Below are 17,088 nucleotides of genomic sequence, written 5' to 3'. Positions count from 1 at the left end.
AGCACCCCACAATGCTGCCTCAGCAACGTCCAACTGCAAACCTGGCTGCGGGAATCCACCCTACGGCACCCAGCGACAGGCCAGCTCCAGTCCATGGGTCTCCCAGAGCCCCCGCAAACAGGTCTGTACCTGCTCCGCAGAGGCCCTTGGTTAGTCGAGTTGGGTTCCAGGGTTCCAGGCAGCTCACAGGCCGACCAGGTGGGGAGATGGGGGAGGGGCCCTAGCTTCATGGTGGGCAGACCAAGAGGTCCAAGAAGTAGGTAGGGCCACTTACCTAATGGTGTGCTCAAAATAGATATCGTCCATGGAAGCGGTGACGCACGGGCAGCCAGCGTGCCTCTCGGCTGGCATCAGAAGAAAGCCATACATTAGCAGCGTCCCCATGTCACCAGGCCTCTGAGCAAATGTCAGGTGGCCCGAGCTGAGGCTGTGCCTCCTGGTCCACACCCCCACCTTCCTCTACTTTCTCCACCTCGCTCACTACCCCCAACCCTGTTTGTTGATCATCTGTCTGGCATCTCTCCCTGCTGTGATACTGAAACTTGAGGGCCAGGAGTTCTGTCCCTCTCGTTCACTGCTGGGCCCCAGTCCAGGAATGGTGCCTGGCCCGCAGGTGGCCCATGGGAGACCCCCGGTGAGCAGCTGTTCAATGACTGAGTCATTAGCCTGGGCTATTCTACCTCCCAGCTCTCCCAGGAGCCACGCCTCTGCCGTGGACATCACCCGCATTTCCATGCCTGAGTCACTCTCACCCTCGGGACTATGCTCGTGGCCATGTTAGTCCCCCCAGAGTCCCTCCCCTGCCCCCAGGGCGGGGTCAGGGCCCAACTCTGCCTTGCCCAGCCCCCATCAAGCCGTGCTACAGAGCAGGGAGCTCCTGGCACCCTCAGGCCAGTCTGAAGCAGCCCCACTGGAGGTGGCCCTCTGTTGGAGCAGGGACCCAAGGGTGCAGGCCAGCCCTCAGAGCTGCGCGCAGGTTGTGGGAAGAGGGTAGGCCTGGGCTGAGCATCGAGAACTGGGAAGGGGCATTGCAGGCAGGTGGAACAGCATGAGCAAAGAGCAGGATGAGGAATGAGGGCGGTGCCTGGAGGGGACGGTGACCATCTCTGATCATGGGGACCTCCCGTCCGGGTGGCGGGGCTGCCCGAGGGAGCACACCTGTGCCCGGCAGAGCCTCACCGGACAGGCAGGCGGTGGTGTCGATCCATTTGAGCAGCTGCCCGACACTCAGCTCGCCACGCTGGTTGGTGTGGCAAGGCAGTACCAGCTGGCTCATCTGCACCTCCGTGGGGTTCCTGTACCCCCCGCGGTCCCCCATGGCCCCAGCGGCAGTCTCCGTGTGAGAGGAGGACTTCCGGGATGTGCGGTTCGAGAACACAGAGGCGATGCCCTGGGAAACAGCGGGGACAGAAAGGTCGGCTTGCTGCAGGCTCTCCCAGGCCCACCGTCCCAAGACCTGAGTGCCACAGGGGGAACAGAGACACCCCAGGGGCCGCCTCCCACCAGCCCCAAACTCCAGCAGTGGCCACCCCCTTCCAGCCTAGGCTCTCGGAGCCCAGGGTTCTGCCCAGTTTCCCTCTGGCCACCAACTCCGTGTTAGCAGGACCCTGGCTGAACCTGAGGGGAGGAGGAGGGAAGCTCAGTCCTCCCTTCTGCTGGAGGGCCAGTTGGCTAAAGTTCTGCCTCAGATTGATCTTCATTCTCGAAAGGTCCCCCCGCTCCACGTAGGGAGGCCTCTGTTCCCAATAAAGTGTTCCCAGAAGCAGCTCCTATGTCCCCCCCCCAGCGCGCCCTTCCTCAGGCTCCCTCGTTCTCCGGATGACCTCAGAGGCGGCGCCTTCACTGGGTGTTCGTCTGTCCTTAGCACTTGGCTTTCCTGACCCGGAGGGCTCCAGGCCACCACCGACCAGCTGTCCGATCCAGGCCAAGGCTGCCGCAGCTGCCAGCTGGAGGAGCCGCCCAGGAAGGCCTCAGACTCATGAATTGGAGGTGGAGTTTCTACCCAGGGCCTCGCTTGCCTGTCCCCAGGCAGAAGGGATGGGACGTACAGGGCAGTGCCTTGGATGGGCTGGGATGAAGAACGGGGCCTCCTAGCTCTCTGGCCTGCTCTCCCTAACAGGCTGTGAGCGAGAGCTGAGCACCCCTGCCTGTGTGAGAGAAATGACCCAAGTCCCAGCTCTTGTGGCCCGGGTAACAGTCGCAGCGAACATTTCTATCACATTTACTAGGCATCAAATACTCTGCTAAGCACTTGGTGTGTACACATTCCACTGGAGCCACAGGACAAACCCCTGAGGTGGGTTCATTGCTACCTTCAGTCTGCAGGTGGGGCTCTAGGAAGCGGGGAGCACAGCTGTGACCCAAGGTCTGGCGACAGAGCCTGAGGTCCTACCACCACACTACACTGGCTGCTCCTGGGGCTGAGATGGCCCACTGCCACGCCCCAACACTGACCCTGCCACAGCCCCAGAGAGGGGCAAGGACAGCTCTCTGTGCTGCAGTCTGTCCTCCTTGGATAATTTCCCCCACGAGGCTCCCACAGCCAATTCAATAAATTCAAAAAACATACCAAGGTGACTCATTCCAGGTCGTGGACCCCCCAAACAGCAGAACTGGGATTCGAACCAGGCCTTTCTGACCTAGAACAGCTTCTGGGTCCCTGGAGAGGCAGCTCACTCCAGAGAGCCCCCAGGTTTGAGGTACCATGCTCCATGTCAAGGAGAGAGTGAGGGCAGCCCCAGGATCGCTCAGCCTGGGAAGAGCCCTGCAGGGTGCCAGGCTGCCAGGATTCCGGGCTCCTGCCGGCATCTGGCAGGCCACTATGGTGGCCAAGCAGCAGGACCCATCACCATGGTAACCACTGCCAAGGCACTTCCAGCCTGTTGTGCACTGCAGGCCTGCATAGATGCGGCTGCGCGGTTGCCTTTCTGGGTGTGAGAGATGGCAGAGGGAGGAGGCAGGCAGACTCCAGTCCCCTGTACTCTTCCCACACCCATCCCATGACCAGGGGTTCTGGGCAGAACTTTCCAGAAAGAAGCCACAGAGCATGCTAGGGAAAATGGGGGAGGCAAGATGTAAAGGGTAGGTGGTCAGAAGAAAGGGAGCAGACCAGGTGGGATTTCTGGGCAGTTCCAGGCATGCACACAGGAAGCCCGACACACAATGTCCCTGCTTCACAAACCGATTTTTGTATTACCACCTCATCAGGTCCTCGCAAGGAAGGCAGAGCATGAGAACTATTGACCCCATTTTACAGATGTGGAAAGTGAGGATGGAAACAGCAGTAGACCAGCAAGTAGGACACCTGAGTTCCAGTCCTCCCTCTGCTTCTCACCTGGTCAGTCTCCACTCCCACCAGCCTCCTATTTCCTGTTCCATGAAAAGGAGTCACTACCCTCACATTGGATTATACAGGCCCGGAGGAGGCAGAATCTTTGCCTTATTTGTTCATTCATTCATTCACCGAGCACTTCCCCTGTGCCCTGGACCAAACATTGAGAGAACAAAAATAAACTGGTCTGTTCCCTCTGAAAAGCCTCTACTCTACTGCTCATGCTTAGAAGGGCCTGGCACATGGTAGGACCTCATCAAAGGTTTGTGGAGGGACGAGCAGAGACAGACTTGAGTTCAAATCCTAGCCCTGGGCCTCCAGTGCTTGGTGATTCTGAGCACATCCCCGCCCCTCCTGAGCTTCATTGGTCACTCACTGGGCAGGCAGGGGCAGGGGAAGATTGCCAATTCCTAAGGCAGCCCCAGTCCTGCCACGCCCCAACTGGACTGGACTCCACCCCTGCAGGGCTCTCGCAGGCCCAGCTGACATTTCTGTTGAGAAAGCTGGGAGGTCCCGTCACTCTGTCAGACAGGCAACCTCGTGCTCCTCGGAGCAGGGCTGAGCTCTCAGGCAAACTGAGGGACAAGACCCATGGTGGCCACCCCCTGCTCTTGTCCAGGAGAAGGGCACAGAGCCCCGGGGGCTGGAGCATGAGTGGAAGGGACAGAGCAGCGCCACTGCCCCCAGGCATGGCCTCTCAGACTCCAACTCCTTCCTTGGCTCAAGGCAGTCTTGCCCACGTCATGGCAGGCCAGGCTGGCCCGCCTCCTACCCCAAGGTGGGCAGGCAGCCAGCCTGGGAGGCAGGGGCGTGTGCAGCCCAGACAAGGTTCGGCCAATGGGGCCCCAGAGCCAGGCCACCCCTCCCAGGGCCAGTCACAGGGAGAGCAGAGGCCCCAGATGGAGTCAGGGCCTGGAGCAGCCAGGCCAGGCTGAGCCAAGACAGCTGACAGGGAGAGCAGAGCCCGCTGTGAAGGTGGGAAGGGCATCTGGGGGTCAGAGACATGCCCTCTCGGATGGCAGAGGTGCCTACACTGGCCCCAGACCACAGCAGACCTGGCCAGATTTGGTCATCCCAGACTGGCTACACCACAGGCTCTGTGTCCTTCTTCCTGGGCCACAGCCATGTCACAGACCTGCTGGGCCAGGTCAGGAGGGGCCGTTTCACCCAGTCCCCTCAGAGCTAAGGAGACTGACGCACACAGAGAGAAAGGCTGGCCCTGGGTCACACCAGGGAACCAGGATGAGCCCTCCTGTTACAGCAACCCCACACCAACAGACTTAACCTTGACTTCCTCTCTCTTCTAAGTCCCAAGTCCCAGGGACCCACCCCCCTAAACTCTCAGGCCCCCCCTTTACCGTGACAACTCGGGCCCCCACTAGGCACTGCTAGCTCACTAGACTGTTCCTGTCCACAGGCCTCCGTTCTCTCCACCTTCTTCAAGCTTCCAGCACCAGGCACATGTTTCCGAACAGCAAATCCACCAAAACGACAACCATAACTTTCCGTACCCTGCCTTACAGGGACACTAGGCCCAGTCTTTGTAACTCCCTCCACTGTGGGACTTCATTCTGTCCCTTAGGACCGTACAGACCTTTCTGAAGAGCAAGCCTGACCAGATACCTCCCCTGCTCAAGACTCCTCAATGGCTCCCTACTACTCAGAGACCCCACTCTGTGGCTCCTGCAGCTGCTCTCATAAGCTCCAGGCCACACGCCGTTCCTCAGAGGACCACTCTCACCCGGCTCCATCCTCCCACCATGTGGGCGCTACTTCTGCCTAGGATCCCTTTATCTGTCCTATGTGCTAGGTGAGCCCTTCCTCTACCCCCTTCAAGCTCCCACCACAGCTTCCCCAGAGAGAGTTAGGGCCTCCCTGGCCCCACATCCTCAGCTGCCTCTATCACAGCCCTAACCAAGCCATGTGATCACTGTTTTGTGAGCCACCTCCCCCATCAGACAGGCATTCACACAGGACAGGGACAGACTCAGGCCTGCCATGGAGCAGGTGCCTCTATTACAGCCCTAACCAAGCCATGTGGTCACTGTTTTGTGAGCCACCTCCCCCATCAGACAGGCATTCGCACAGGACAGGGACAGACTCAGGCCTGCCATGGAGCAGGTGCCGAATAAACACCTATGGAAAAGGAAAAGGAAGGAAAATGTGAGAGATGGCCCTAGAGCTGAAGCTCGAAAATGAGGCAAAAAGGACATAAGAACAGCAGAAAGGGGGAGTGAAATGACAGCGGCTTGGGTGATGTGACCCATGGGGCCAAAGGAAGCAGGAGGGAGAGCACTAGGTGGAGTCAGATGGAGAGGGGCCAAGGAGTCTCCAGGAACCACAGAAGACTCCTGGAGAAGGGTGTGGCCCACAGCGATGAGCCAGGAAAGGAGACCAGCCAGCGGAGAGATCTCAGTGCCTTCAAGAACCATCTGGAACAACAGACCTACAGCAGAGGAGACCCACCTGTCCTGGCAGGAAGGAGCAGCCTTGCGTGACCTCTCAGCCAACCCATCATGACATGAGGCTGTCTGTACACAGGCCTTAGGGGTCAGCCTGCCCTGGGTTCGAGTCCAGTTCCACAACTAACTCGTGTGACCTTGGGAAAGCTGCTCAACCTCTGTGGGCCTCAGTTTTCCCATCTGTAAGAATGGGATTATAAGACCTACCTCTAAGTGTCATTGTAGAGATGAAATTAAACAAGAGTGAGTGTTTGAGGCTCTTAGAACACACCCATCCTAGGGTGAACATTGATAGAGCACTTAATGTTAGCAATTTAAAGCTGAATTTTGGGCTTTCTACAGAAATAGAGCCGGGAGAGACCCAAACATAGTTCACACTGAGTGTTTATATGATACTTTCTGACCTGGGTTCACCAGAACTTCAGGGCAACCCAGTGAGGGGACAAGGTTGTGAGCCCCTTTGAGAGGTTCTGTGAGAATTCAAACTAGTGACAGTGGAACAGAAATTCCACCTGGATAGGAGACTGCAAGGCCCCTGTTCCTCCCTCCCCATTTCCTAAGGGGGTGGGGATAAGAAAGCGGGTCTGGGGGCGGTGGGCGGTCAGGCATGGAGAAGCACCTTTGGGCCACTCTAGGAGCCACTGGCCAGGCCCCATGAAAGACCTGATTGTCTGAGCCAGGCCACTCCGAGCAGTGAAAGGAAGCTGTCCAAACCAGATGGCCTGTCCCCACAAAGGGGGAATCCAGCCTCTCAGAGAAACCAGGGTGTCCTCCTGGCAGTTTCCCCACCAGCAAAGCCGGAGCATGTGTCAACCTCCCAAATTTCCCTTCAAGCCTACTCCCTACCTCCCTCCCAAAAAAGGCTCTGAGGCAGCCTGCACTGCCACAGCACACAGACCCCACAGGCACCCAGAGCCAAAATGCAAACAAAGCTGAGGAACCAAATAAGGGAAGAGAGGATTATGTTAGGAATTCAGTTGCTCAAAAAGTCTGCCGTGGAGAACTGCAAATTTGTCTTGAGGTTCCCAGCAGATGAAACAAGGCGGGAAAGGGTAGCAGTGGGTACCAAACTCAGAGATAAAAAGAAAGAGCTCTCCTCCAGGAAGCCAGCCTAAGGGCTGGGAGAAGGACACAGGTGGGCTGTTCCGTAGGTTTCTGATTATCGTGTTATATCAGATCACACCTGCATTCTATAGGATAAATAATGGTCCCTGGTACCCTCTGCAAACATCCTCATTTTACTTCTGGCTACAGGCCATGTTGGCACTTGACATTTGTCAAGATTCTGGGGTGGGAAAGGTAGAAAATTAAGCCAGTATTTTGTAGGAAGCACCTCCTATGTGCCATTCACTCGGTTCGACCATTATGGAACACCTGCTATATATGGAGTTCTTTGCTAGGACATTTCCTACGGATTATCTCAGTAACTTTTACATCTGCCCTGTGAGGCATTGTTATTCTACCCATTTTACTGCTGAGCCCACTCCGATACCTTGCTTCTGAGCAGCCCCTGGGAAGTGGTAGAGTTTATGGCAATCCCGGACCCGCAGCCGAAGCCCACATTTACATCTCTACGGAACTTTCACTGGGCCTTGGGGCTGGGGAAGATGCAGGCAGCAAATGACTCCAAGTTACACAGCCGGTCAGTGACCAAGGAGAACAGAGGCCACAGCCTTGAGTCTCTGTCCAGGGCTCACAGTCTGGCGTGGGCTGACCAGGCACTTCTGACAGCCAGCTCTTACGCTCTCCCAGCATGAAAGAGGGGGAAGGGAAGGCCTTCGGCCTTCTAGTCCTGCCCTATGAGGAAGGGAGAAGGGATACAGGGCATAATAGAAACTCTGAGGTAAGGACAAGCTTTCCTCAGGGTAGCCCCATCCGTCCTTCAAAAGCAGAGTCTCACAGGACATTTTCAGTTTAGTTGTGTTACGTAAACATAAATGGAACTTTTACCAGCTCATCCTTCCCGGAAGACCTTGGAAAAAGTTATTTTACCTCTCCATGACTCAGTTTCCTCATCTGTCTAAAAGATACATAAAAGAACCCGAGCTCACAGTAAGGATTCTAAAAGACAGCGAACCCACTAGAATGCCTAAAGCAAAATCATGGACAATAAGGAGTGTCGGCCAGGGTCTGGAGAACATGGTATGCTGCTGGGGGCGGGGATAGAAGATGTTGGAGCCACTATGTAAAAACAGTTTGGCAGGTCCTCAGAAAGCTGAGCACGGAAACACTGTATGACTTTGCAACTCCATTCCCAGGTAGAGACCCAAAGGAACGGAAAACAAGGACTCCAACAAATTAAGCCGCACCCATGTTCACGACAGCACTACTCACCATAGCCAAAAGGTGGAAACGGTCCAAACGTCCATTGGTGAATAAATGGATAAGCCCACTGTGGTCTTACATACAATGGAACGTTAGTCAGACATGAGAAGGAACAAAGCAGCCATACGTAAAACATGGCTGAATTTCAGAAACATCATCCTGAGTGAAACAAACCCAACACAAAAGGTCACCCATTGCATGGTTCCATTTATGTGAAGTCTCCAGTACAGACAAAGCAGACTGGTACTTGCCAGGGGCTGGGGATGGGAGGACAGGGGAGAGACTTCTTAAAGGGTAGGGGGCTTTACTTCGTAGTGATGGAAATATTTTGGGTCTTGACAGAGGCAGTGGTGGCCCAACATTGTGAAAGTCCCAAGTTCCACTGCTCTGTGTACTTGAAAATGGTGAATTATACATTATGTGTATTTCACCTTGATAAATTACTCTTTTTTTAATTCTTAAGAGAAACCATTTTGGATGAATATCAGGTAGGTCTGCTAGTTTAACATAAATGTAAAATGCCAAATACGTTTAAAAAAAAAAAAAGATTCTGGAAGCAGGCATGTTTGGCATAGTAAAAATGATAGGTTTCGTTCTTAGATGTGTAGGCCTCAGTTTCTTCATCTGTCCAGTGGGATGTTAACTAGATAGTCTTCAAGACTCTTTCCAACCCTGAAGGGTGTGACTTCCAGGAAGAACTCCTTACCAAGGCCCAGGCAGCCCCACAGAGTGTGCTGCCCCACCTCCCCCCCCACAGGCCCTTTGCCCATGCTGTTCCCTGTGCCTGGAGCACTCTTCATCTCTGCAAAGCCTACTCACCTCTCAAATCCATTACCTCGGCCCCACTCTCATGCTTCTGGCACCACGTACCTCCCCTCTCTAATGCTGTCCGCCAACAACGTTCAACAAACTGTGTGAGTATTTGGGTGGTCTGGATCTGAAGACCCACCAGGAAGGAGCCCTGTCTCTCCACTCCTGGTGTCCGCAGGACCCAGCAAAGTGCCTGGCTTGCTGTGGACCAAATGAATGTTTGTTCAGTGGGTCCCCAATCTCCACTAGTGTCACCCCATGTAGGCTGGGGAGAACGCCAGCCACAAGGTCAGGTGAGGTTCCCCATCAGAGGCCCAACTCCCACCCCTGCCCTCTCACCCCATTCTAGAAAAGAGCCTAAACATCACCTGCCTCCCTCCACCCCCAAGGGTAAAAATAACTTCGTCTGAAATCTGACACCTACCCACAGCCCGGTCATCTTGAAAACTCCCCCTATCCCACTGAGAAGGCTGCCAGGAGCCAACCAGGGTAAGGAGGGCATTTTCTGAATGCTTTCCCATTTGTACCTCATCTGTCCCATGGACAAATATTGGAGGCATTGTCCCTGGCAAGGTACACAGACAACCCGAACCCAGAGTAGTCCCAAGTACTGTCCACGGCCCCCCCGGCTCTGAACCACAGAGCACTCCCCTCCATCTACACAACAGACCCTTCTTCCACCACAAGAGTGGGAAGGGCTTTGAGACTGATCACAGTCGCCTGCTTGTGTGGATGGGGAAACTGAGGCACAGGTAGATCTCTGTCCAAAGGTCTTTAGAGTCAGGCAGACCTTGGGTAAGTTATTGAGAAGTTGTTTCCTCCTTGGGGGGATGGGGGGAAGATAAATACCTCCACCCCACCTCCATCCAAGAGTAGAGTGAGGATTAAGGGAGGTTCCCAAACCAAGGCACCTGGCTAACTGTGAAGTGCTGTGCATTTGTGAGGGGGCAGTTGGCCGGACAAGGACTTGTCTTTCCTAAACCACCACCAATGCCAGCAGTCTTTCTTCCTCACTTTGGGGAAACAGAAACGTGGAGCGTGGAGGCGGTATGGGCCAGTGGGTTCTGGAGGCAGGCAGACAGCACATGAGTCCCGGACCTACCCTCAGATATACAGGGGCCCCGGAACTCGCTTCCTCCCCCTGCCCCCGTTACTCAGGTGTTCAAAAGAGCACACCACCCCACCCCTCCGGACCCGCTCCCCCATCAGATGAGATTAATGAGATGAATGAATGTGTGGGGAAGCTGAGGACCAAGGTCTAGCTCTGTGCGACCCCTCAGCCCGCACCCCCGTTCCAGCCCCTCCGTACTGACTGGGCAAGGTCCATGCAGTGTGCCCTAGACCCAAGACCTATGGGAGGGGAGCATGTGTTTTCATCTCGCTGGCCCCAGTTTCCTCGTTTTTAAAGCTACAGGGGTAGGCATGCCAAGGAGATTGAGAACAATCGCCAACCCCCTTCTTTAAGTATTTACTACACGCCAGGTACTGCGCTGAGTATGTCGTGGGCATTATCGTGTTATGCCTTTTCATCTTCACACAGCTCCAGTAGTCATCAGCTTTGCTATTACCTGCAGCTTATAGACGGGAAAATAGAGGCTCGGAAAGGGTCAAGAACTTGTACACACACACACACATTCAGGCACGTAGGCGCAAAACTGCCCAGCCAGTAATGGCAGAGTTGGGACAGGAACTCAAGTCTGTTTCCCCCAAAGGCTGGGGCTGCTTGGCAGCTTGGCTGTAATGGCCTCTCTCTTCTGCCAGGCAGGGTAGTTCCTGCTGCATCACCAGCCACGGGCCCTTCCAGAATCCATATGCACAAGTTCCCCTCCCCTGACTCCCTCTGCAGAAAACAGCAAGGGTATCTGTGCCCCTTCCCCTGGTCAGAGTACTGGTCCCACAGGACCAGCAGCCCGGGAGGGAGGGAGGAGGGGTGGCAGCCCCTAGTGAGGGAACAGCAAGCTCTCAGAGCTGAACACTGTCCTTTGTAAACCCTCAGATCTCCGAAGTGCAAGGAAACCTCAGGTCAGCAAGACTTCCAGGTCCGTGATCTCGGCTACCCCACCCGCTCAGTGGCCATCCAGCAGGAGCTTGCTCAGTCCCAGAGACAGGCGCTCACTCCTTTCTGACAGGGACCCTTCCGGTGAGAAGCCCGGCTGCCTGTCAGAGTCCCCCCCCCCCCCACCAAACACACTGCCTCCCCGCCTCAGGGGCTGTTTGCCACCTCCCTCCCCAGCCTCCAGCAAACCCCAGGAAGAGGCAGGAGGGACCAGAACACAGGCAATCCAACCCCCAGTACGACTGGCCCACACTAGGTAGCTCTTCAAGGAACACGTCCAGACAGCACCCAGCCAGAGACCCACGTTCATGGTCCACAGCCCCATGCTGGAGCCCCTGGCAGTGAGGTGGGCCCTTCAGGGACTGGGGAGAACAAGCCCAGCCTCTCCCCTCAGCACAGGCACCCCCCACCCTCCCTGCCAGACTTCCAAAAGCGCCTCCCATCTGCCTCTGGGTCACCATGGCAACAGGCACCCACCGTCCTGCGAGCAAGCCCGCTCACCTTGGAGCTGGGCACAGGGGCCGCAAGTACCCCGAGCCCCTCCAGGACAGCAAGGGGGAGAGGGAGAAAGAGACAGAAGAGGGACGTGGGGAGAAGAAGAGAGAGGTTACACAGAGGCTGGTAGGGAACAGAAGAAGAGAGGAAGAGGGAGAAGTAACAGGCAGGAAGGGGCCCCCTCCAACCTCCCCTGCTGCACACATTCCTCAGGCTTCAGCTGCTCTCAGCCCCTGCAGGAGGGATTCTGGCCACATAGCCGGCACTTCCTGCCCCAGGAAGCTGTCAGCCCACAGTCCCTCTGAGGCCCCAGCTGCTTCTCCAGCCGCTGCAGGCCCCTCGTGCTGAGGGATGGGGTCCTATCCTCCAGGGCAGGCGTGGACCCTTCTCCCACACTTAGGCAGGGGGCCCCTTCTCCCACACTTAGGCAGGAGGCCCTAGATACCCCCCATTCTCCTGCCCTCCCTGGGGTCTGCAGTCCTCTCAGAGCGTACCAACTTTTCCTCCCCAAAAGTATTCAAGAAACCATTCCAAAGCAAAAGAGTGCCCTTTATATAGATAAAGCTGTGACTTCATCCACGGATGCATTCCTTACACTGGCAAGGAGGGAACCAGGCCTCAGAATGGGCCTCACAAAGAACCGCCAACTTCAACAGGCTGCTTCGAAGGCCTGATGGGCCAGGTGGGAAGGTCAGAACCACGTTGCTGGGCCTGGGGTCTGGCAGAGGCTACTGCCCTGAGCAGGTACACGGATGGCCAGGAGTGCACGGAGGCACCCCACACTCCACAGCCTTCCCTGAGCCCCGAGTTCTCCAGCTGCAAGGTGACCTTTTCAGGAATTCAAGAAAGGCGTGTTGAGGAGAGGGTGAGCAGGGCAGAGAGAGAAGGAAGAAAACAGGAAGGCCAGGGAACTGACAGGAGGGCTGCAGAGGGGCCCAGCGGACAGAACCCGTGTTGGTATCCTGGCCCCTCCTGTCTCCCTGGATAACCCGAAGCCCTTTATTACTTCAGCCACCGTAAATCTCACTTTCCACATCTACAAGATGGGCATGATGATATCACTGACAGGATTCAGTGAGATTTTACGTGCAAGGTGCTTAGCACAGACTCCGACCCAGAGAAAGTAATTAAAAAGTGTCAGCCCTTCATGTTATTACAAATCCAGGCCCTGATGAGCGACCCAGGAAATCGCCCTGGCCAGGAGGAGACTGTGCAGTTCCTGGGAGTAAGAGATGCCTGCGTGACTGGCTAGGTGGCCTTTGTAGAGCGCACACAGAGCATGAGGATGAGGACCCAGGCTTTGGCAGGAGAAGAGAGGGGCAGGGAAGCTGAATCAGCAGGGACATCAGACGGGCCTCTCGGCCCTGCTCTGTGACAATCTCTGCCCGTTGAAGCCGCCAACTGTCTACCAACTACCAGAGCTTCACTTCAGCCACGAGCCAAGATGCTGAATGGGCAAAGTCTGTGACCCTCCACAGAGGCCTCCCACGGATGTCTACACGTAGCTGAAGCAGATGCGGCGGTTGCCAGGAAACTTCCTTTCCCAGGCCTCTGAAAGTCTCGAGACCCCTCCCAAAGGGAGAGAAGGCAGCGATCCCTGGAAACCAGCTCGGATTCACTGGGAACACAGCATCCCAGGCACGAGGGAAGAGATCATGAGGCAGGAATGGACATGTTCTGTGCAGTCTGCATTTGCACAGACCCAGAACATCGAAAACCCTCAGTAAAAACATGAAAATGTCTTCGACTGAACCTGGAGGGGTCTCCACTGGGGTACCACATTTGTCTGTTCCGTTCAGCATGTGATCAAACGGCTGGGATGAAGACAAGCCTGGCTGCAGACGCCCACCTGAAACGCGGTAACATACGAACATGAGACCAGGCAGGTGAAATGGACAAGATTCATGGTATCTGCCTGCGTTTTTGTCTTTCTGTCGCCCTCACTTTGAAGGGATAAGGCTGCTGGGGAGGCTCTGGCTTAATGGCTGGATCTGCAGAAGCGGCCTCACGATCTGCCGATGCCTGCTGAGTCGGCTGTGCTGCGGGTGGGGACGTGTTTCAGGCAGGAACCACGCAGTGACAGGGAGGAGGCGGGCAGCCACTGGGGTGTGGTGGGCAGCACAAGCCCCAGCCCTGTGAGCGGCAGCTGAGGGGAGGGGTAGCATGGGAAGACAACCAGGCAGGAGGGGCACAGTTAGGGAGTAGGGCTACGTGTGGCCTAGTGACAGGTCTCCACGCTGGCTGGGTCAGAGGACAAGAGGTTTCAGTATGAGATAAAACCAAGACAACGGTCATTTAGCTGGCTCAGTCAGGAGAGCATGTGACCCTTGATCTCAGGGTTCTGAGTTTGAGGTACATGTTGGGGGTAGAGATCACTTAAAAAATAAAATCTTTAAAAAAAAAAAAACAACAACAAGAGCAAACAGGAGTGCCCAAGGCTAGAATGAGGCCCCTGATTCCTGGGGATCAACATCAATCTTTTTAAAACTCCCATTCATTCCTTCCAAATGCTGGGAATACAACATTAAATGTGTTCTCTGATGGATAGACAATAAACAAGCAAAGGAACATGATCATTTTAGAGACTAAAAAGTGCTATAAGAAACAGTGGGTAGGATGAAGAGAGAAGCTGGTGGTGTGGGAGATGCTAATTCAGCCCAGGTAATAAGGAACCTTCAAAGCCCAGATCTGAATGAATGAAAGCAGGAGCGGGTCACAAAAACTCCGGAGGTACGGGTTCAGGCAGGGGAACAGAGAGTGCAAAGAGCCCAAGGAGGATGTGGGATAAGCCTGGCTGCCAGAGGAACAGCAGGGCGGCCAGCGCCAGCTAGGCCCAACCCCCGACCATTCCCGCTGAGGGACCAGATACCAGGGACGCCATCTTGGATTCCCTAGGCCAGCCCATCCACCAGCTGAATACCACCAAGTCAACTCCATCACGCCACCAAACCCTGCCCAAATTCCCGACCCACAAAAATCTCAAGATACAGTAAAACGGTTTAGGTATGGGGGTAGTTTTTCTGCAGAGCCACAGTAGACAGAAGATACATCGTCCAAGGAGAGAGCAAGGACAGAGCTATTTTAGAGGGCAGTGGGAGGGAGCAGCCTACAAAGGAAGAAGAGGGAGCCGGGTGAGGCGGAAGGACACTAAGGTGGGGCAGGTCTCCAGGAGGGCACCTGATGGTCAGGGAGCTGAGCTGTCCCAGCAGATGGGCAGAGAAGCTCTAAGGGGGTGGAGGGAGGGCAGGGAGAGAAGTCACGGATTAGGGACAGGGTGAGAGGTAAAGAAGTGGAAGCAGGGACCAAAGAAAACTCTTGCAGAGATTTTTCTGGGAAAGGAGAATGAGCGAAGAAACCAGGAAGTACTTGGAAGGGGACCTGGGCACAGGGAAGGGGTCTTGTTTGCCTTAGAGGCTGGGAGATAACAGAGGTCTCATCTGGCTGCTGATGGGACACAGCTAGCAGGAGAGGGATCTCCCCAAGCCAGAGAGCTGCCTGCAGACAGGGGCCACCCAAGAACTGGCCCAGCAGAAGCTTGAAGATGCCGTTTTAGAAATCTATGGCTACCGTCTATTGTGCATCTACTGTGTGCCAGGCCTAGTCCTGGGGGGTCCTTGAATTCTCTAGTCCACTCTGAAGCAGGAGTCCTCATGTATAGCTGAGGAAAAGGAAATTCAGACATGGAACATGGAAAGATCCACTGGACAACCTGCAGCCAGTAAAAGGCAGAGGGGTGGGGCGCCTGGCTGGCTCTGTGGGAAGAACATGTGACTCACGATCTCAGAGTCAGGAGTTCGAGCCCCACGTTGGGCATAGAGTTTATTTAAAAAAAAAAAAAAAAAAAAAGAGGCAGAGGGGAGAGTGGACTTGGGTTTCTCTGACCCTGGCCACGGTGCTGCAGGGGGTGGGGGGGGGGGGGGGGACACCAGCCCTGAGGCAGATTAGATCATATAGCCCACAGGACTTCTGAGGCTGAGCCTGACACTTTGGAGACCCTCCATGGATTGCCTTCTAGGTGATGTAGAGAAAGAGCTAGAAGTACGGTGGTCTCTGACATTCCAGCCCACCAGCACCATAGGGATCTCAGCATCCCAACCAGCATCATCACCCCCACAATGGCCTATCCAGAGGGCCTAGTGGGCTTAGAAGTCCGTCCCCATCTCCTGCCTGCCTTGCTGAGAACCAGTTTGCGTGGTGAGACACACCTTCTCTCAGTCTTAAGCAAGGGGGTGGGATCTGGAAAACTCGGAGTCCGGGGAGGCCCTGGCAGGGAGTGGAGGTTGCTGGGAGCAATGCCGGGCTTGCCCCTTCCCTTGCCCCAAAGTCATTTAGTTCTTGGGTCCCTTCCTCTCTCCTGCCCCCTCCCCCATGTACCCCACCACCCTCAAAGCCTGTAGGCGCACCACTCAATCTGAAAACTCATCTTCTCTGTGGAAGGGCCGGCTGGGCACTAACCTGCTCGCCAAAAGCAGTCTCAAGTGACCCGGCCCATTACTACCCACCGCCCCACGTTACAGACCAGGAAACTATGGCTGAGAAAAGAGTAGCCGGCCACTGAGTAGCCAGGAGCCCATAGCCAGCCAGACTCAGTTCTGACTCCAGACTGCACCAGCCCCACCCCCTGCCCCTCCGTCCCTGCCACCGCTCACACCAGGTAGTATCCCTAGAGAAGGACAGGAGCTGGGTCTCACCACACCCTCCCTAAGGAATCCAATGGAAATTGAGACCCACCTGGTTCAGCTCAGCCCTGGAGAATGCTGGACACCTGAGGCTGCTTTAGGGAGGGGTTTAGAGCCACTCCCCTTCTCGACCTCTGACCACTTTCCTGGCTTGGGAATGGGCCACACCTGGCAGGGCCACACCCCCGGGGGCAGATCGCAGCCTGTTCTGGAGGTCACAAATAAGACACGGGCATGGAGTGGAGAGGCTGGGACTCGGCTCCGTCACTGGGCAGTGAGCATCCATCCCGGGGGACGGGCCTCTCGGGGCCACAGCACAGGTGGCACTGGTGGCAGCCTGCCAACTTTGTAGAGCGCTTCCCAGACTGTAAAGCGGGTGTAGACAGAGGAACTAGGAGACTCCTTGAGCGAGGGACCAGGTGCCATGGCTCCCTAGAGTCCCAGTGATTGACAAATAAAAGTTGCATATATTCAGATCACACAAGATGATGTTTTGATATACATATGCATTGTGGAGTGATGACCACAATCAAGCTTATGAACACACCCATGACCTTGCAGTTACCCTGTTTTGGGCGGGGTTGGGGGGGGAATGAGAACACCTGAGATTTATTCTCTTAGCAAATTTCAAGTTGGTAATATATCGCTGTTAACAGTGCTCCCCACGCTGTACACCAGGTCTCCAGAACTTACTCATCTTCTAACTGAAAGGTGGTACCCTTTGACCCACATCTCCACTTTCCTCCCCAACCTCCCTGACATAATCTTTTCAGGACCTACCATGTTCCAGGCCTTTACATACATTGTGTAATGGCTTTGAATCCATAATATCCTGTAATCCTCACCAAAACCCTACGAGGGATAATGATCCGTCTTGCACAAGAAAGAAAACTGAGACCGGGCCTATCTGAAGGACTTGCCTAAGGGCGC

The 17,088-nt window shown here is 55.4% G+C and overlaps 1 protein-coding gene across 1 annotated transcript in view; it reads right to left on the bottom strand.

Moving 5' to 3' along the window:
- Positions 1-17,088, bottom strand: part of LOC111143146 (acyl-CoA thioesterase 11) — a 47,291-nt gene that overhangs the window by 19,105 nt on the left and 11,098 nt on the right. Inside the window, exons 2-3 of the mRNA XM_022496648.1 lie at positions 1,180-1,390; positions 275-344 (exon numbers count right to left, since the gene is read on the bottom strand). Of these exons, the coding sequence (XP_022352356.1) occupies positions 275-344; positions 1,180-1,318 (209 nt within the window). The 5' untranslated portion in view covers positions 1,319-1,390. The remainder of the gene's footprint in view (positions 1-274; positions 345-1,179; positions 1,391-17,088) is intronic.

Source organism: Enhydra lutris, unplaced genomic scaffold (assembly GCF_002288905.1).
Source record: "Enhydra lutris kenyoni isolate GAN:26980312 unplaced genomic scaffold, ASM228890v2 scaffoldscaffold9, whole genome shotgun sequence".
Lineage (NCBI taxonomy): Eukaryota > Metazoa > Chordata > Mammalia > Carnivora > Mustelidae > Enhydra > Enhydra lutris.
Note: the sequence above shows the minus strand (reverse complement) of the source record. Positions and strands in the feature narration are given on the sequence as shown.